The sequence below is a fragment of the Diorhabda carinulata genome, chromosome 3, assembly GCF_026250575.1.
Source record: "Diorhabda carinulata isolate Delta chromosome 3, icDioCari1.1, whole genome shotgun sequence".
Classification (NCBI taxonomy): Eukaryota; Metazoa; Arthropoda; class Insecta; order Coleoptera; family Chrysomelidae; genus Diorhabda; species Diorhabda carinulata.
In genome coordinates this window covers 6955861-6978623 of record NC_079462.1, presented here as the reverse complement: position 1 = coordinate 6978623, position 22763 = coordinate 6955861, and the positions used below count along the sequence as shown (strand labels likewise).

At 31.1% G+C, this 22763-nt stretch overlaps 1 protein-coding gene across 3 annotated transcripts in view; it reads right to left on the bottom strand.

Annotated features, from left to right (window-relative positions):
- Window positions 1-22763, bottom strand: part of LOC130891204 (nephrin-like) — a 732788-nt gene that overhangs the window by 137307 nt on the left and 572718 nt on the right. For all 3 annotated transcript variants that reach the window (XM_057795810.1, XM_057795809.1, XM_057795811.1), the window contains exon 5: window positions 16059-16169. In XM_057795810.1, the coding sequence (XP_057651793.1) occupies window positions 16059-16169 (111 nt within the window). The remainder of the gene's footprint in view (window positions 1-16058; window positions 16170-22763) is intronic.

Sequence of the window (22763 nt, the reverse complement as noted above, 5' to 3'; positions counted from 1 at the left end):
GGAGACTCTTCCTCGGACTTAGAGTTATAAATAACTGGTACTCAGATGGGGTGAATAAACAATAGAACGACGTCAACAATTATTAAAAAAGGCGGAAAAGCTGGAAACATGTTATGACAGATCAAAAATAGAAAATAAACAATATGAAACTATCCCTGGACACATATATCCAAATTAATATCTATCGCTATAAACAATAAAAAAAGTCTTAGCAACAAATAAATTTATTGAAAATATAGTAAATTCACATTGATTTCATATCCAAAAGAGCACAACAAATGAAAGCAGTTATAAATTGAAAAACCACTCAGATTTATTTTCATATATTTTCTCATATCCAAGCTGGGATTTATTTATGGATATACGGTTCTCAACTGGGTTCTCAGATGTTAGAGTTGAGGCTGAGTTGTTGGTTCAATTTGTAGTCCGGTGTTCGTGGTCCGGTGTTAGTGGTTGAAACTCCCACCTGGCAATTGTATAACAGCGAATATAATGAATAAAATCACCGCAAATTTACTGAAATTCACTTTCATTTAAAGTGTAAATAGGTAGAGGAAGAATTTGAATACATTCCGAGGTTTTATTGACTCTATCGAATGGAATGGAAGGTCGATAACAAATTAATTTCTGTGAAAACTTGAAAGTTAGAATGAATATATCCAAAGTGACTGAAAATTTTCGAAAAAAAAAAAAACGTAACATGTCAAATGGCATGTTATACACTTTGTCACTGATTATTGTTCCTAAGCAGGTTGTTGTGTTTTTTAAACCAGTAATGTGCACCAATAACCAATATTATATGAAAATTGGATTTTTCACTGCATACAAAGAGAATAACGACTTTTAAATCCAATTGAAATTTGAATGATGAAGTAAGTGTGTGGGTTGAAATCATTGGCATCAACTCAGGATGACCTTTATTATTAAAATAAACCATGAGACCGCTATTATACAATACGTGGCTGTAGCAAGATGGAGCTCCCCCTCAATTTGTCTGAGCTATTTATTCGAATAATTTGTCTCACTGCAGAGCCGTATGAAGACTTGACGCATATTAAGTCTGTCTGAGGTTCCGGTATTTCTAATATAACTTGTGGATTAAATAGACAAATAATAAAGAAACAGTAAGAGAAGTGCATCTAACAATCAAGAAATATTACAAAATGCAATCTGATGATGTTATTATAATTTATCCTATTATAGAATTTCATGTATTACTGATTTACATTTGATCTTTGTTTTGAAGTTATTATGATTTTTTTTATCTCAACAAGATTTCAGGCAAAAAGGAATATTAGTTTAAAACGTACGTCTTATAATAATAATGGAATTCTTCGAAAGCTTGTTAATTCTGGAGAATTTCCAAAGAATTTTCAGAAAATGTGTGAGATGAACTAGATTCTCGTTAAAGCAAATCTTCATTATTAACCAAAAACTTAACATTAATGTTCCAATTGATGATTTTAGAATTTGAATTGAGTTGTATGGATATTTTTTAAACAGTATTTTTGTCAAGAGCTATCTTATAATTCCAGACAATAACTGGATTTACTACTTACACTCAAGAGTAAAATTAATTCTATTCCGAAAATACTATGCGCTACTCCAGATGTTCTATTTAAAGTACTTAACAACAAATTTGAAACTCTCAAGAGCAATTTTCATTAGGATACTTGCAATATCGTGCAACTTCTAGCAGAGGCTCTAATTATTTCATTATAAATGTTTTAATGAGTAGAATCGTAACGTGAAACGGTAAACAACACAACAATCGTTAATTAAATTTGAAGAGCAACCTTTAACACCGTTAGAAATTACAATCCAACCAGATCAGAAAAATGGAATATAGTCTCAGTATAATGCGTTTGATGTACATGAGATTTAAGCGAATTCTCCATTTGTGATATACAGGATGTGAATTTGAGAAGGAACTACACTCTAATATCTTGACTTCTATAGAATATTCAACAATTAACATTTCCGGCACATGTTCTAAAAGGGGTTGTGGGTCGTTTTTTCATCACATTATCAAAGATTTTTTTATTCTCCAAATATAAATTGTCGCTTATAAAACTGCTTTCTTATATCAAGGAAAACTTTTAACAGCTGTCTACATTTCTACAAATCATCATTATTTTCAGGCAATTTCAAATGCGACTATAGGAATGAATATATATATGCTTATTCCAACTAGTTTCTTACTTATCTAAAAGCAATTCATATGCTATCAATTCTATCCAAAGTATATATGTAATAAGATGATATAATGAATCGTAATATTGTTTATAAGGCTCCATCATTTTTTTGATGAAATTGGGATCACGAGATTTTCTTGATTCAACTACCTTCGATGATGGTGTTATTTAATAAAGAAGGTATGTTTGAATGATAAAACTTTGGTTTTAGAAACGTTGAGACAGAGATTAGAATCGTGCCATGATTTAAGGATGCTTTGGTTACTAGATATGGTCCTATGAAATGCCGTGAGATCAGAGTTGCTCCAAGCTAGTGTTGTCTGCAAATGGACACATTTTACAACTGATCTCCAGATAGACAGAAAAATAGCAGCCTGTTAGTTTCTTTAGAATATTGATTCCAGACAATGCTGAACACAATTGGTTAAAACTGACCTATATGTTTAATTTGTTCAAAAATTGACATCCATACCTTCAATGTGATGAAAATTTGGCATCCTTAGATTTCATTTGATCCAGAATACACCCTTTCCTCTATCTAAGATATATCGGATAGATATTGAAGTTCATTTCAATCGAAATATTTGTATATTTTAGTCTAATTGAAAAAAAAAAGATTTTTCTGAGTTCAATTTTGTCAAAAAACGATTTGATCAATACTTTTATTGGAAAATTGTATACTATATCCTTCTGGTGGGATATCCGTCGACAAGCTGCCGAAGAATTCTCATTCAATACTGAAATGTCTTACCTTTTCGTGTTTTTGACATGTCACACCACTCAGTGGTGTCGAGAGTTTTGCAGAAATTTGAAAGTCATATTTTTATGGCACAATCACAATATTGCTACTAGTTTTAGTTATAGTTATTGGCTAGAGTAAATATTTATGATGTTAGTTACTAATAGAACAGCTTCCATCGAAAAATATTTTTTTCTTGCATCTGCGCCATTCACAATAAGTGAAAATATATTCAACTCTCAAAAACAACTACCAATGAGTAGTTTAGAAGACACAAATGATGACGAGATTTTTATATAAAAATTGGATCACTGAGCAGTTGTCTCCATTTAATATTATACTCAGTTAGATTTAGAAAATCCTTATTTGAAATAAATAAAACGTGTTTATGCCACTTATCAGAGCAGAAAAGTAGGTATTGGTTCGTGTTCTAATATACATCCTGTATAGGAATGTTTCAATATGTCATTTATAAATTCTGCAATGAAATTGTGTTTTTAAATTTTAAGTCGGCACAAACACAATTTCATTTTGATGTGAATATCGAAATGAACCTCCTACGATTTCAGCTGCGAAAATATATTTAAAAAGTTGTTATCCATAATGGTCGTTTTATTCTGAGATATTTTACTCGTATGTAACTTCCAAAACTTTTCAAAACAGTTTAGATAAATATTGACAACTTTATGACGCAGTAGAAACTCAATAATAATGATGGAAATGTTTCCTTATTTGTCTTAACAGCTTCAAAATAATTCATTTAATGAATAGTGGAAGTTTGTTTTGTTACAGCAGATCAAAAATTTCGCACAATTATTGTTATCAAAACGTAAATTGTGTAAACAAGCCTTCAAAAATAGGTATAAATCTTCATACATTTTTATACAGTATCATTCCATTAAATAACCATTATAATGTCATTCAATGCAATGGTAGGGGTTTTTTAATAGAAACCGGCCTTTTGTAATGAATGTATAGAAAAACTAGGCTAAAATTTCAAGAACCGTTGGTGATATTTATACTGAACACACTGTTGACATTACCATTTCACCAACACTCACAATCACACTGTCTGACGCGCGTTCCGTTATTTTATATGTACATTCTAATGGATCTTCATACATCAAATTTTATGTAATTTATCATATGGCATGCAGATTTACCGACAGGAACCGGTTCTTTAAAGATAAAAATTTTAATACTGCTCTTCATATTTTACTGAACACACTATTCACATTACCACTACACAAACACAATAACACTGTCTGCTGCACGTTTCGATAACCAAATTATCGTCTTTATAGCGTCAGACAGCATAATTTTGAGTGTTGGTGTAGTAGTAGTGTGAACAGTGTGTTCAGCAAAATATGAAGAGCAGTATCTGCATTTTTATCTTACCAGAACCGGTTTCTGCCTGTTGAATCTGACTGCTATATGACAGATTACATCAAAAATTTGATATAATCTTATCGATATGAAGTTCTATTACAATATACATTCAAAATTTGAAAACGCGGTCGAATACAACTTGATTAAGTCTTGTATTAGTTTCATATTGGCACTAAATAATTTGAAAATTATGTTACCCCATAACAACCTTATATTCAAGAGTATATGTTCTCCTAATAGGAATTGAACACAAACAAAATTCAGTAGTTGTTTTATTCTCCGAAACCGATGCTGACCATTTCAACAAAAAAATCCATTATCGCTCGTTTTTATTTGTTTTTCAATTCAGAGTTCTATAGAAAGCTCGTTATACAACGATTTTAGAAGCACTTATATCTTCTTTTTTCGCAAATCATGTCGTTTTCCTATAAAGAGGACGTCAATTCGTTGCAGCTGATTGGAAAATATGCCTAACTGAAAAACAATGGCATTTTAGAGAAAAGTTATTTCGCCTTTTCGTAGGATATTAAAGTCGTAAATTCTAGAGAAGGACCTTCCATCCCATTCTCAGTTCACCGTACTTTTTTCATACATTTTACGAACGATTACAGTTATTTGAACAATACTTTACAGAATGGCGAAATGGATAACATGTGGATTAGACTGTACTATCTAATTTTGAAGTTTTTAATTATTTTTTTTATATGAATGCAAATGGTCGAAATTGCGTAGATATTTTGTGAATTTTTTAACACACTTTCGTAGTTAAGTATGAATACTATTATTATTTTAGTCGTTAGTATTGATAAGAGCGCTGAAGGAAAATGAAAATTGCAAAAATGACTTACATTGTAAGAGGAGCCACGAACCATAATATATAATTACTAGTTCCATATACGATTCAGGTATCTGGCTTAATCTTTGGACTAGATGTGGAAATATTATTTTCACTAGTGACCGTATTGATAGGAAAATGTTATAAGTCTTCTGATTACATTCAATTCATTACAGTTTCCATGAAATCGAAGTGGAACTTAATGGAGTATTGATTCCAAACTCCTTTTTATCTCAAAATTCCCTCACTTCTGTCCTCTATTAAATTCTTATGTTCACATATTACAACATTCTGTATTTCTTAACTTTATTATTTGAAAATTTCAATAATGAAAATTATCCACAACTATAGGATCGAGACAAGTTGAGCATATTACTTTCCAAGTAAAAAGGAGTAATAAAGTAAATAAATAACACAAAAGCTCAAAACTTTAATCATCAACAGAAAACTTTCGAACGAACGTCGAATTTATGGAATGTTCAAACTTTTATAGACACTGAACAAACAGCTTAAAACAGGCAAACGAAGAATGGATGATTAAAAATGTTTTAATGAGTTATCTATCAGCTATGCAGGAGAGTACATTTTTGAATAGTTATCGAGAATTTTGTTTTTTAATTATAACAGGAGTTTTCGTTTTGTTTCACAAAAATGTGTATAAAAACTTTATCGAATAATATTGAGAAATGTACTGAAATTGTAATTATATTTTTTATACATTATCCGAAAACTTTACTAATAATTCAATTGATTCATAGAAATTCATTAAGATATAATCATTATCGGCATATCCATAATTTCTGCTCATTTAATTTCAAACTAACTCCTAACGTATTTTGCAATATTGCAAAGTTTATTGTAGCTATAGATATAGAATTTCACTGAGTTCCACGACTTCAAGGATCTTGAATTTCAAAAGTTTCATATCCGAAACATTCTTCAATTATGCTTACAATTACTAGGAACTAAATGTTTTTGCCATACTCCCTAGAAACTACACTCATTAATTAAGTTTGTTACGAACTCCTCTCAGCCCTGGAACCGGTCCTGCCTGAATATAGTAGAATTCTAAAATTTGGCGAAGGCGTTCCCTTTGATTAAATATCCGGAATTCGTTTGATCTTTGTTTTCATATCAGTTTTTATAGCAAGCCGTTATTTAAATTGTTTCTTTTGAATAGTTTCTAGGAAGGTTCATGAATATAATTGTTTTGTTCCTTTATTGCTCTAGACTTTTTGGAATTCTTGTGTTAGGTGATAGAGGACATAATACGTAATCAGAATATTTCACTAAATTGGAATCTAAAGCATCAAAAGACAGTAATGTTTTATATCAAGTGCCTTGTACTAATTGTGACTCTGTCTACATAGGGCAGACATCTCAGTATTTAGAAAACAGACTACGAGGTCATCAATACAATAGAAAAATAGAACTGCATAAGGAGCCATGAAATATCAAAAACACATAAATTCAATATATAAAGATTCAAAAATTCCTGGAACGGAATCTAATACACGAAACAGAGAGTTTTTAGATTTGGTTTGCATTCATAAGAACCAAAAAGCGATAAATGATAAAAAGATCCAAATAATTTGAGTGAAATTTATAGCTCTATTTTGTAAATTACAATCAAATTACAAATAATTTGATTTATTGAGTACTGCTACATATTTGAGACAAAGGAAAAATTAACTTTTCTTATTAGAGCATTTTCTTTTTGCTTTTATTCTTATTTTGATGTTCATGGTGTAGGTGATCTATTGATTCATATAAATACGCAAATTGTTAGTGCCAATATCATATTTTTACAAAGACTTAAAGAAAAGTCGAAATGTCAATTTTTATCTTTCTTCCAAAAATTATTGAGAAAACTAATTTTAAAACAGACCTAAAATCAACATTTAGATCCGTAATTGAAGAATTTAAATAAATTATTTAATTTAGTTAAGTGATAGGGATAAGTGATTTCTTCATGCTTAGGAATCCCAATAGAATATATTTTATTATTATCTAATTTGCTTATTTTTACCAGCACTCCATATCCAATTGATAATGAAGGAGGTCAAGTTCTTCATATTTACCAGACTATTGAAGATAGAGCGTATGAGCTAATGAGAATTTGGTGCTAAAAACACATCAATGCTAGCTTTCATGGTTGTTTTCTTTACTTATTGGTATTTTTTTAAGGGTTGTAGCCTGTAAATGTCTCCTTCCATCTTCCTTCTTATGAAGCATCGTATTTAAACTAATTTTCATGCTTGTATTCTAATATACATACAGTTATACACTCGCTGATGACATTATCGTGACTATCAGGTTTCATAATTCTCGATTCTCTCATTGCTTCTACTTTCCTTACATAAAACAGCCTCATTTTGGGGGTAATCTTTTAGGTTTATGATCAGTTATTTCAACATGCTCTTTCCATCAAAGCTCACTCTCTAACGTTAACCATTGATATTGAAAATCAGATCTCCAGTCTATGATATCTCAGTTTAAATATCCAAATTTATTTTCCCGTGTAAATTGATGAAGTATTGTTGGAACCAATGTTCACCCAATCTCTAAATAATTCTGATTCCCTTCTGATATACTCCACAAGATGTTCTCTAAAAATTGCCACCATTTTGTGATCTCCATGTAGTTCATACAATTCAAGTCAAAATTCGTCAGGAGATTAGAAAACTCATTTGGCCGCTTTTCGATTCAGTTATTTTTTCCAACTATCGTTTAGTATTTTCTTTGTAAGTAGTTGTATCTACTTTTTTATATCTGTTTTCCGTCATTGCCACTCTATTATTATCATTCATATTTTCTGATTTATGGATGAAATTTTCCACAAATTTTTTAGTTTGGTATCGATTCTAGTCATAACAAACTGAGGTTTCACCGTCTACTTCATGATAATGTAGGAGAAATCACGGCATAACGTGCCATTTTGTTAACGGCTGGAAACAAAAAATAAATATGGTCTATTTTTATTGAGGCATAAAAAGACATTCAAAATAGTGCTTTCAATGGGATTGTGCATTTCAAATTTTCATGATACAATTATTCGCTGAAAAACGGACTCTTGGATTTTTTCTTATTCGCTGCATTCGAAGCTACTTTCTGTACATTCTGAGGTATAAGAGAATATGGAATATTTCGCTCTAGAAAATTCGCTCAAAAGTGAAAGGAACAATTCAACGATTTTTTGTGAATAATCATATCAGGAGACAAGGACTAGAAAATTCAATTATTTTTGTATATCAAGCACAATTCTATTGTCAATATAACAAAAATAATATAACTATTTTTGAACTATAGGTCGGTGTAGATCCTCACAGTTTTTAATTTGAAATTATTGGCTCCAAAACGAAGAAGTTCATAAAATATTAATGATCTGAGAATAATGTGGATCTCTTGTCTCGGGAATCCTCAACAATGATAAATATTATAAAAACTAAGATGTTCATTATAAAAAGTTAACTCAAGTAAGAAATAAGTATTAATGTGAAATCCACATCATTTATTCAAAAATTTGCTTTTCCGAAATTTTCGTTTCAGCTAAAATAATTTCAGTTTTTTGAAAATGCTATGGTTTTTATAAAATTTTTTAGAAATTCATATAAGGTATCGTATGCCTAAAGTACACCATTTTTCAATTATTTCAAATTTTCGAAAATTTGGGACACATGCAACCCTCCAATGAAAAAATTAAAAATTTCAAAGTTTAATTGAGGGAAGTCTAATATTTTTGGGATTTGCACAAATAACACTGTGAAAACATTGACAAAAATTTATATAGAGTGTTTAGAAAATGGTGCCGAATTTCGCTATATAAAAACTTTGCCAAAAGGCAACCCCCAGTTTTCTCTTTACCATTGGATTCTACGCTTTAAATTAAGATAACTTCGTTATAAATTTATATATCTCAAATTAATGGTTTCTGTGGGAACTTGAGAAAACTAAAATCTTCATAGTTTTCCATTGTCGATTGACTAGAGTGACCAAAAAAAAAACAAAAGTTAACATATCAACAATCAAACAAACATTTAAAACAGTTTGACCTTTAGGCGCTGCAAATTCAATTTTTAATACTTTAACTTTTGTTATTTGTTGTACACTATCGGCAGGTGGAGGGTATAACCGGAAGTTTCAAAAAACTGAAATTGTTTCAGCTGAAACGAGCATTTTGGAAAACTCATGCAAGGAAAACTTCATATCACTAGTCCGAGAACTTTCCCATATGCGAATCGATTCATCTCGTTGTGAAGGACCCTGTACATTCCAACCCCTACTCTTTGAAATCTAATAAAAATATGGGTTTTGATAGAAATTCGTGAATGAATTGAGCATCCATTATATTTATGATACAATATATAATTTCTGAAGCATTTTTGAAAGAATCAAATTTAGCTCCTGTATTTTCATGACTTTCAAATTGATTGTTGAATCACATGTTCTATTGGAAAAGTTTTACATCACGACGGTAATATCATAACATTTTTTTTGTATGAAATTCATCATTCGATTATACTAACTTTCTCGAGATTCAAGCAAAGGAAATCTAATAGATTGTTTGCAAATAATCATATATCATAAGTACATACATACATCATAGAAATAATATTTTTGTTGTTTTTGGTTCTAGGACTCGATAGTACTATGAAAAAACAGTACAAAAATGTGCAACTGGATAATAAGTCTTGCATAAAACGTCGGTTGTCATCAATTTTCGAAGCTGCATGCACAAACTTGATGCTTTTATGTTTACGGGAAAAACTATTGTATAATGGGAAAATTAGGAGAAGCAAATTAAAATCGAAGCTTCCTTAAGGATCGTTTTGAAATTAATTTATCGTTGGATTTTGAAATTACATAAAATTAAGACATATTTATAGAAAAATGAGCAACAAATTCTTTATTTTTGAGGTCAAATTCATAATATACTCTTCTGCTCAACTAATTATAAAAAGTTTTGTATTTTGAACATGCAAGTCACGTACGTTTCAAGAACCCCAGAGAGATGGTCCATAGAATCTGTGGGATTCAAACAAGGAAAAGGAGAATAATTAGGCAATGGAGGATAATATAAATGCTTATCTCAGAGTGCCATCAATATAAAAACTTATTAACTTAACCAACTCAATAGCTTTAAGTCAGTTGATATTGCGAATTCGTTGTAAAGTACCTCTACAAAACACAAGTGGAGAATTGTCAGTAAATTCCGTTAGAATCAGATCATAGCAGCAAGAGCTATAATTCTGATAGATTGTGAGGGTAACATATTAAGTTACTCCAAAGACACAAGCAAATAAGATGATGATACTATCAGATATTTATATCAGAACGATAAGTGGATCAAGAACTGAGACAACACTACCTAGGTTCCTGAGAGTATTCATATTTCAGTTTATTTTCAATGTAGGATGAAAACCTTTTCAAAAGAATACCACGCTTGCTATAAAACTGAACAAAATCAGAAGTTTCTGTAAAAATTTAAGAAAACTGATGAGTTAATCAATTCTAATAATAATGAGCAAAATGTTTCTATCATTGTACATGTAAAAATTCTTATCCTCTGTTGTTTTTCTGCTAATATTAGATAAGTCAAATTGCTACAGATAACATAAATATAATATAAAAACATATCATATTTTCGTAGAGTCATGAGAATTGCTACAGTTGATTGTTGTCTTGAAAATACTGCATTAGGGAAAACGCATTAAAGCGAGATTTGAAGCATCAAATTTCCGTGGTGGTAATTGATCAACCACTCAACCATATATAATGAATTCTAATGAAATTTAATCGTCCCTTATTTGTTACCCGAAATATATATGTACCTAATATACCTTAACTCCAAAACCTGAACGCAGTTACATATGAGTTTGCCAAAAAAGTGTCCTGAAGGTTTCACGAAAGAAGATGAAATATCTGAAAACTATGGATATAGTGGAGTTTTGAATTGAGTGTTTGATTTGTACTACGAGTTTTGGTAAATCTAAGACTGGGACACTTCCAATTAAGTTTCGAGAAGAAACGATTCGATCAAGACCAGTGTTACCAGATTATGAAGAAACCGCAAAATGGACAAGATCATTGTTCTCAAGAGAGGATATCTTAATACACTGAAGGGCATTATATGAGCGAACGTAATAGCTTCTTCTCCAGTTCAGGTGTTCATTGTCCCCAATCTAATACCTGAAATAAATATGTACCTAATATACCTTAGCTCCAAAAGCTACAAGCAGATACAAATGAGTTTGCCAAAAAAGTGACCTGTAGGTTCCACGGAAGAAGATGAAATAAATGAAAAGTATAAATATATTGGACATAATCCCAACAATTACTACGTGGTAGCTTCTTTTCCAGTGTAGGTGTTTCTAAATATAAAATAAACATTAGATCAGTACCTGAATAGTTGAATAGTGCAAATTTTTGCGAGTTTACCTCATATTAGATGACCATTTTTGTTGATTTAGCAACAGGACCTTTTTATGTCTCACAAGAGAGAAACTTTCAGATTGTTTTTGATGCTCTCAATATATTTTTCAATCCAGGGGTAGATGATTGAATACCGTCTTATTTTGGAAAGAGGCTATCGTTCACGAAAGCATGTCAGTTGTTCAGGTCTCTGAAATATTAATTTGGATTCCCTTGCTGTGAAATTCAGTTAAAAAATTTTCTCTGCTCAGTTGACGCGAACAGAAAATTTTTTCACAATCAAAATTTCGTCTAATCATCTGAGAATAGAGCATATAAAGTATTTAAGAAGCACTCAGTAAAACATTTTACCACTCATGATAAGATGGCTTGAAGAGCTCCAGCGTATGTGTAAATGTGAAGAAGTAAGTTTCAACAGAACAGATTTCCATTCTTAGTAGAGCTTATCTCAAATACTTCTTTTAACAAATTATAAAATATACATTACAAAGACACTTCGCGTGTTGCTCTGATAGTTATTAATGTGAATATTCTTCCAACTTTTACATACTAACTTATAACAGAAATACACTCCTTTTTTCAAATGCCTTATAACCTAAAACGGCTCTGCTTCCAATATTTATATTCCATTCTGAATCGAAAATCCATCCAACATAATTTTTAACCGTTTTCTGAGTAAATCCTGTATTTGAAGCGTAGTGAATTCTGACAGTGGAACATTAATTCGTAGCCTTGTAATGGTCCGATTTTCTAGTAGAGTCAGTTCGCTGAAAGAGCCGGAGGTCGAGTCCTTGCTCGGTGAAATATGGTTTACGCCCCATTACGCCTCTCACCGCTGTTTTGCCTTTTAATCCGAAAAGCCTGAGCAGTTCGCTGAGACTTAGGAGACTGCCCTTCTTAGTCCACGATACGCCATTTGGTCAATGATACACAATTTTCGAAATATTCAGTTAATTCACATTAAAAATAATTGGAAAATAACATAGACCGTCATCTATTCTATATATATGTTATTTGCAGTTTTCTGGTTACGAATTTTCGAAATGTATGTTGTTATTATTTTGATATTAATAAACTCAAATATTTCAGTAACAGTCAGTTGAAAGCATACCGAATTTAGTGTTATGCACAAATAATTATTTGTTTCTGCTTCCTCTGATTCATTTTGTCATCTCAATATTTATGTATTGGAATTCTTTAAACTATCATTGTTTTTGTTTTGAGGTCGATTTACCCCCCAGGATACACCATAATTATAATTTTATCCAATCCACACTTTATGTTTGGAACTAAAATATATTCTCATCATTGCTGAAATAACATACCAAACGGCATTCCGTTTCCTTTTAAAAGAGCATCTTGCCTCGCATTTACAACATTTATCTGCAGAAACAAGAAATGGACATGAATAACTTATGTTATTTTAATAGCCCTCGCTACTTCCTTTTTCGGTCCTGACGGTGTATTTTAAGTGGTTAGCAGGTCAAAGGATATTTACGTAATGGAATTGATATTTTTAAAGTGGATTCCAGCATTTTTATGAGTCAGACATGATTCCAAATAAGGGAGCTTAAGCATTTTATTTTGAATGTTATATCAAAACGTTACTTAATTACAAAACTTTAATGGATATATTTCGCTAAATATGGAATAAATTGTATTACATAATCACTAAAAGTCCTTTATCGTAACACACCAATCATGTATTTTATATTTCAATTTATAAATATGCATACAATGCAGATTTGATACTTCTCTAAACAGAACGTTATAGGGACGCTTCTAATGTTGAACTTTTTTTGGTTAAGAGGGTTTCAGCTTCAGGATAACGAAAAATGAGTATTGAGTGCCTTTAACAGAACATATTGAGGCCCGTGCATCTGAGCCTGAGAATATTTTCTTCTAAAATGACACATGTACAGGTCAGATTAGAATTTCTTCCACTCCGTGCACATTCTAGTTCTTAACTATAAAACCAGATTCAAACTTATGATTACAAATGTAGGATTACTCTCATTTACCTAATCTTTTCAACTTTGATTCGATAGAATTTTATGATAAAATCTAACCAATACGTGTGCTAAATGACTGGTACATAGTCAAAACACAATGAAGAAGAAAAAGCATCTCCATGACAAAGATCAAAAGAATAAATTTCTAAACTACATAAAACCTTACTGATACTACTGCTTGCGGTGAAAAATGTAGAGGATCACAAAATTTTACCACCAAAGATCCATTGCATCCGATGCAAATCAAAAGAACCATTTAAAAAAGAAACTATAAATGCGGACATCCGCATATAAGAAATATGATGAGAAAATATTGAACAGAGTACATATACAATGAACCAGGACCTGTAACTGTACTAAAAAACAGGACATTCTACAACTACTGTCATTCCTATCACTAATAAATCATAAAATAATGTTTCTCATGGAACCGTTGAAGATATTGGATCAATATAAGCAGGGAACACCAACGGTAGAAGATATTGGATTAATACTCGTGTAAGCAGGAACACCAAGAGTTGTAACTCTTCACGTTGGTCGGTATTATCCTTTTTTTTCCCGAAAACTAACTATTGTACTTTCATCTTATTAAAAATATAGAAATAGGTGTTGTTATAAACATATACATTACTTTTATCTGAACATTCACGTAATAACCCTTGAAGTGAAATGTAGTGCATTCTTTAGACCCTTGAAAGTCCACATTTAAATATTTTCTTGATTACCGCTATTCAATAGTCACGATATTATTGATACTAAACTGCCACGCACCACTCTCCTTTTCACCGTCTTAATTATTAGTTGTAGCTTTTCTGTTTATGAAGTCCCTTTGTACCATTACTCATTTGGTTCCAATTTTTTCAATCTACTTACATTGTCTTGCTTAAAATATATATACATCAAGATATAGATACATCAACATTCAATTTGTTGTGAGATTTTTCTTCCACTATGACGTCCGTCGTTTCTATTTACTTTACTTCACTTTCTTGCTACAGCTTTTGAATAACGGTACATGGAATACATTTTTGGGATGAGCAATTGATACAGTTCCTCGATTATTCTTTGAAACATTTGAAAGTATTTGTAGAAGCTCTCAATACGAACATTAATATACTTCAAGTTCTCTTTCACGGTTTACTTCATCTACCCATTTTCTACATTTAAGCGTTATGAAGCATATAGAACTAATAGTTCTTCCACGTCCGATTCACTCGACATTCAGTTTCTTAGAGAAAACATCATATTTGTATGATATTTAGTATACAGAGTGAATTATAGTTAGATTTGCATTGTCTTCACCAAAATTGAAATGATACATTTAGGTGGTTACTACAATAACAAATTTGACGTTTCAATAAATTATTATAGTTGTGTATCGAAAGTCATAATAGATCGTTTATCTGAAAAAGAACGAATTGATATTTTAATGATATTAGGATATATGTGATAGTCAACAAGAAACGTGAAATATCTTTAATAATTTATATCCTAACCGAAATCCCATAAGATCTACTGTCAGTAAATTAGTAAAAAAGTTCAACGAAACTGTTTCAGTAAAAGATTTATGCAAATCAGGGCGCAGAGAAACTGCGTCAACTGGAAACAAATCTTTAGATATGTCCTGTTAGAAAACGATCCGCACTTGTGTACTAGACAAATTTTCAGGGAACGTTTGTACAAGAGTTGTCAGATGACGATTTTGATAGACGTGAAGAGTTTGCACACCTAATGATGGAGAAATGTTACAATCAAAACGCTCTAAATTTTTTGAGTAATGTTATGTTTTGCGATACGGCCACTTTTTGTATTAATGAAAACGTAAATCGGCATAATTGTAAACGCTGGTCACGTAACAATCCTCGTTGGATGCGTGAATCTCACACCAAATATCCCCAAAAACTAAATGTATGATCTGGTATAAGATGCGACAAAATAATTGGTTCCTTTTTCATTGAGGGTAAGTTAAATGGTCCGGCGTATATCAACTTATTGGAAAATAGTATTATACCTGAGTTCCCAGAAGATGGATTGGAAGGCATTGTTTTTGATAATTTGATGGAAAATATGTGGGATATTGTAAGAAATATTTTGTGTTATGAACTAATACATCATACTTTGGATAACAATCAGTTTGCTTCCCAAAAGTTCGAATTAAGCGATTGAAAATAAAGTGAATGAATAAGTTATAGAAACCTTCATTCCGATGAGAATAAATATTCCTGTCATAAATTGGAACTTTTTCTCCTAAACTTCTATGAGAAATATATACAAGATTTGTGAACAAATGTAACTAGAAAAAGTCAGAAAACAGAACATTTAATGTTATCTTGGAAAATATACACTTACAATCAAAGGTTGTGGATATTTCAAAATTTGATAACGTTATCAAACTTCAACATTTATGATATAAAAATATGGATATAAGATAGGAGTAAAGTGAAATAAATACAAACCTCCTGAAACGATACATGTTAGTTTTACGTCTCCTCCTTCTTCGTAAGGACCAGCATGTGATGGGACTTCTTTTCCTTTTTCGTCTATTATACTAGGTTTTTGTGGCGGGACTGAAACAAAAATACTGGACTTATAAAAAGCTCTGCTTACTTGTAATCAGAAGTAAATTGTGAAAAAATTAATGATGATGTTCAAATAATAAATTTCTAAATATTTGTAACAAGAAATTACATTCTCACATAATTTTCTACAAATATTCATATTGGATCATCTCTTATGACAATTTAAGATATTGAGGATTATCACGAGATATATTATGTATATACACTAAACATATAAAAATTTTAAAGGTGCAAAATATAATGTAATAATAATGTAATAACTTCCACAACTGAAACGAGTGAAAACCATGGAGAATGTTTTCTTCTACTATTTATTTTTAATATTATTGGTGCTTTCAAAGATCTCATTTTCTAATTGTCAGATCAACGCATTCTCTTTTCATCTCTCAAACTTAAAATCCTAGAAACAGTGATTTCATTCATATTTTCATGAATCTTTCCCTATTAACAGTTAGATCCCATACTAAGGAAATGATAATGTTTCTATCATCGAACAAGATCATGATTTAGTAAAATGAAAGCTGATTTTGTTCGTTGATGTTTAATCTACATAACAGTGTTGTATCGATATCTCCATATTTCGTGTTCTTTCCGAAACCTCTAAGTATGATTGTTAATCAGTGAAATGTTATTAGAACAAAATACAATTCTTCATTCCTTGTCCTGATCTATTAAACAATAGAAATATTTAGGTTCTGACGAATGTATAGAGCATTTCATAAAAATGACTTTATCCTATAGAATGAAGAGTCCAGTTTCTCGTGGTTGCTGAATTGCTTATTTAAGATATAAATTACCAGTTTAGTAGTGTGTACAGGTACAGTTATAAGTTATCAACAGAGAAAATTACAATTTTTTTGATACACTCATAGGACATTTTGTTTATTACCTAGATAATAGTAACCAATGAGCAAGCACTTCATTTCTACTTAACCTAATAATGGTCGAAACATTGGCATTATGTGATCTGATTGTTCCCATCTACTACGATTGGCTTGGGCATAAGAGGTTTCTGACTATTGATTACTTGTGATAGTCTAATTTTCATGTGGAGATGATAGAGGCATTTATTTTTCTCATTTCTTTTCTGTTTCACTTTTATCCACTCTGTCTCTCTAACTAATTCTTTTCTATCAGCATGATATTGTGTTTCACCTCTCAACATCTTTTTCAAATCTGTATACTTTGCTTGTAGAATGGTGAACTGGTTTAGAAGATCATTAGAATTGGCTACCACAACTTACTTACAAATTTAGTTTCTCTCCTTTCTACATACAGGGTAAGTTTATTTTGCAGACGTTGGTATTTCTCTTGAAACAAATCATAATGTCTTTGGATTTATACCGCCTCGCTAGGGGTTATAGTAAATAAGTAATTGAATTAATTCACAGTATGAAGTCGCTGTTTAGCCATATTGTTCTGTCTTATCGGTAATTTATAATAACAAAAACTCGTCTTCGCTTTGCCTTTGTCAAACTTATACTATTTATGTGGAGTAATATCTTAGACCACACCGTTGGATGTACTCCAACTTTGGCCGAGATAATAGCAAACCATATAAGAGGACTAACGTATATTTCATTGGCTGCTTTAAATGACTCCAAACCAATTGAGTAGTTTTTTTTTCATGCTTCTGTGGACCGAAAAAGGTTTTGTATTCAAGAGAATTTATAACAATTTCATTAGTTTAAAACGAATTGAAAATAGGCTTCAAATAAATCGAGATGGATTATTCATTATTGAAGAAAATCAAGAAGACATAAATTGGAATTGATTTTAGAAATCGCTATTTTTTTTTTCTACTACTTTCTCTACTTTTCCTTTGGTAGTGAGAATATTAAGAATAACAGTTGAGATAAATGTGCAGTCTAAGGATAATATAAAATAACCGTTAAAACGCTGACAGAAATAATAAAAAGCAATCGCTGGGACGCACTGTGACGTTTGTTAATAAGTTAAGTTTTCGACTCAAGTCAACTATCTGCGGGTGTACACGAAAAATGCAGCTCTACTCTCTCTATATAACCTTTGATTGATATAATTTAGTGAAATATTAGAGTTAAAATTTTATATTTTATCCCAAATTGTCGAGAATAAGATAGATATTACTAAAAAATATGATTTCTCCAACACCAAAAAAATCATATCAAAAAAGAAGTTTACGACTCCATCCAAAAACACTTGAATCAGCTTCACATGGTGCAAGATAACGAGCATTCAATTTTCTCCAAAGTCGAAATATTATTATTGACGTCTCTAGCCTCTTCACAATGGCTGGCAGTTCCTAATGAAATGAAAATGAATAAGCTGAGTGAAAAAGAACAAGAAAAAGTGTTGCGTGAAAAATTGACAATAATTGTATATGATGCTGCTTCGCTTCGGAGCCTGATTGACAGATTTGTTGCTATGCCAAAAGTAACTAGACTTCTCCCTAGAATTGCGGCTTGTAAGCAATAGAACTGGCACCAAATCAATGAAGAATGCTTCAAATGATGCAATACAAGGTGCAATGGAATGAAAGGTGCAATTTTTATTGATAAAAAGCATGCGCATAATAAGTTCAGCTCATTGTTTCATGCGAGATCTCGCACATCATCATTTTTATTGCATACAAGCTGAATTTTAGGGAGAAATCTATTTACTTTCGATTCACCAACCAACCAGTCCATCAGGCTTAACTTATAAGGAAGCAGCGGATCTAATTATTCACAGAGATTCACTGATCACTTTTTCACTTCGTTACTTCCTTAGACTTACGTTCACTTACATTTACTTACTTAGTTTTATCATTATTTTTAAACCGGTCACAAAATATTGAATCAAATTTTAGGTAAGGTATTTGTTGAATTCACATATGGAATTTTTGTTAGTGGCAGCCATGATGCAATGACAAGAGACTTGCATAATGTCAATACTCATCTATGCAATAAGTTGACCTTGCAAAAAATTGCATGCAATTTCTTGCATTATGTCAAGCGGCCTTTAGAAACTGTAAAAGTTGTTGCTTCAGTACCCATTGAAACTAATCATAAACTTAGAGTGAAAAATGTAGGGTAATTACAATATATTGGAATTGAAATTGATTGTTGTAGTTTTAGGTTCATGGAATAAAAAAGTGGGATATATTCCTTACACCAAATGGCTTCAATAAGTTTCTATCCAATCTTGATCAATAAATATATGAAAAATCATCAAACATTTTATGTCTATATTGTGAAAAAATTAACTAATTACACGTATTTAAATTTACTATGGTATAGATTTATATCCATTCCAGAAATCTGCTATAAGTAGGCCTGCATCACGTTCAGGGTCGCAACTTTCACTGTTGTCCAAGAACATTGTTGAAACATCACGTATCCGAAACATTGGGAAAGGAAAGTGAATTAGTAGAAAGAACGAAAAAAGCGTTACATTAGTGTCAATTGTGGGGTAATATAAACTAATAAGAACGTAAAAGTAACAAAGTGTCCTGAAATTGACAGAACTGAAAGTAGAATTGGGAAACACGAATTCCGAATGTCTTGAAAAAAGAGTAATTTAGTGAGAAAGTGCTATTACATTAGTGTCAAGTGTGAAATAATATACAATGCGTCTTCTAACAGGTTCAACGACTATTTTTTTTTCATGGCAAACAAGAAAAACAGTAATTATGATATTTTTTTATATTATAATGGTTTTCTCAATTATTTATACGGTGTCTATTCGTGAGGCTGATTGATGAACACTGTCTCTCACATTCTTAATTTAGTTAAATATTATACATTACACTAATTTATGATAACTCACTTATCACTATCAATTAACTAACTTAACTAATCCATTTAAATTCTTCAATTACTTTGATAATTCGTTCTGTTCACTACGACTATCCAATATAAACCGAACTAAACTGCGCTAAATCAACCCTCTTATATATCCAATAGAATTTCTTGAGAATTCTAAAAAAATAAAAAAAAAACAAATAAATGAATAGAACTTTTTATAACTTATCCAAAAGATACAATGTAAATAAACCGCTTGCCATTGAAACGAATATAAAATAATAAACATCAAACTGATTTCGTGGTTTATAAAAAGTAAGTCAAACACGCCATGCGGGCCTTTGCCGGATTTTAGAATTTCAATACATGTAGGCAGGACTGGATCTAGGGCGGAGACGTGTTCCGTAAAATATCCACATCAAACCGTTATACCAAATATTAAAATCAAATTTTCCGTATAATGTTCAATATTTATCTAGTTCCGAATATTTTACTATTGTTCTGAATGTGTGCTTGATTAATTATCTATTTCACCTTTTCTCATGAAAAAATCTGTTATTGGAAGGTTCTTCTAAGCCATTTTGTAACAAACTGATTATTGAGGTAATCAGTAATTTTGTCTGTTGAATAAAGAAACACTCATGCTAAAAGAAATGAGTTGGTTGAATATTTAAAGGAAGTTTGTCAATAAATGTTTAGAGAATAATTTGTAAGTTAGCAAGCTCATTAAACCTGGTTTTTCTGTCAAACAAAAATTGTCAATTTATCATAATTTGTTTCTCAGAATTAGCCTTTCTCGAGACAAACAAAACTGCAATCGCCTTGCTTGTTAATCTTTTTCTAGAAGGTAACAAATTCATACAGATAAATTCTATTTGCTTAACGAATTCTCTGTAAATGTGTTTTTCTTATGTTTATAATTATGCTTCGATTTCAGAGTGTTATTTGGGTATCTGAATCTATCTTTTCTTATAATTCTCTCTTCCTGTTAGCAGGTTTTCTTGATAAAACCCCATAGAGGTTCCCTAATACCAATTCCCTTACTTTTTCTTTTAATATTAATATTGTATTTACGAATATTATTTTTTGATTTGTGAAAATAGAATAAGAAAATTGTAGTTGACCGATGATTTTGATGTTTGTTATTCGAAACAACTCATCTCAATAAATTTTATATTTCCCACATGAGAAGCATTTTACTGTAGAGAAAAAGTATGTTACAAATTAGAATTTAGCCAAGAACGGCTGGACTACAGAAAATGGAAATTAAAATCGAGTGTTTTAATCTTCTACTTATCTGGGGACATGTACATAAATAAAGTATGTAACAATGGCTAAGTGTCCTGAAATTGGAAGGAGGATAGTCTCAACTTCGAAAGGTGTGGAAAGAGGAATGAATTTGTAGAGAGACTGAAAGTGGCACATGATTTCGCACAAATATTTATTTTTACTAATAATATCAAGTTTTTCATATCCTCATGGATTTCTTCTATGTAACTAGTAATATTTAGCATTTAAGTGATATTTAATTGTTACCAGAAGACCGTATTCAAAAGACTCCTATTACCCTAAAGTTTGAGAAGTTATATACATATTCAGCCTACTATTATCATGAAAAGCTTAAAAAATAATTGCCACCCGGAATATTACGTAGAATATATAATTCAACCTCTCTGGATACGATTATGCAAATTGTTATTGGGAGTGCAAATTTACATAACTTGTCGTAATATCAATTTGATAGTTTTGTTTGTGTTTCAGTGAAGTTTTTTGGTTTGTTTTTGCTGTAAGTTATGATTAAATTTCTGAAATTTCCATAAATTTAATTGAAATGTATGGAATAATATTTTTCACACATAGCTATACACAAAATTACTAAATAAGTTGAGCAAACTTTGAGGTTACAGAATCAATCATTTCTGGTGTTATTCTCATTATCTTATTTAATAAGAAAGTAATAGACTTTATTCGCGAATAGGATACTGTGCTCCATCTTTACCTATCAGGATAAAAACAAAAATTATGACATTGGCCCACAAGATTTTCATAACACCGGCGTGACCTTCATAAAAAATAACTGAATTGTAAAACTTCTCCTGACAAATTTTGCTATATTTGTGGAGAATTTATGGTGAATTCGCAAGCCAGGCCATTTTTTGAAAATGTGAAAAAAGCCTATTTCAAGTATTTTGGTACTATAATTGAAGACCGAAACAAACAGTGATCCCCCAACGCGTGCTGTGTTAGTTGTAGTATGTCATTGGTGCAGTGGATTATGGGAATAAAAAATTAACTACAACAAGTATAAGTGGTAGATACGAGTATGTAGGGACCCGAAGGTGATTGAAATTTTAATGGGACTTCAGGGAGGGTTTACGAAACATTGCTGTTTTTTTGTCTAGGGGACACAATAAACTTGGATTGATGAAAAACTTTGCAAAGTTGGATAAAGATGTTGATGGATTCAAACACCTCAGAGAAGTCTTTCCCCAGTTGGATGATACCAAATTAAAGGCAGGTATTTTTATTGGGCCACAAATAAGAAAATTGTTCTGCAGACAGGAACCTAGAGCATGAAAGGCATTTGTTAGTGTATTGAGCGGATTTTTTGGCAACAATATGAATTCAAACTACCAACAGTTAGTTGGTGAACTTCTAGTCGCCTTGGTGCTCGAATGTCATGGAAAATTCATTTGCTCCATTACCATCTGTCAATTTGTTTTTTGAGAATTTGGGGCTGTCAGTGATGATCAGGGTGAAAGATTCCGCCAAGATTTTTGAACAATAGAAATTCGATATCAAGGACGATGGGATTCGG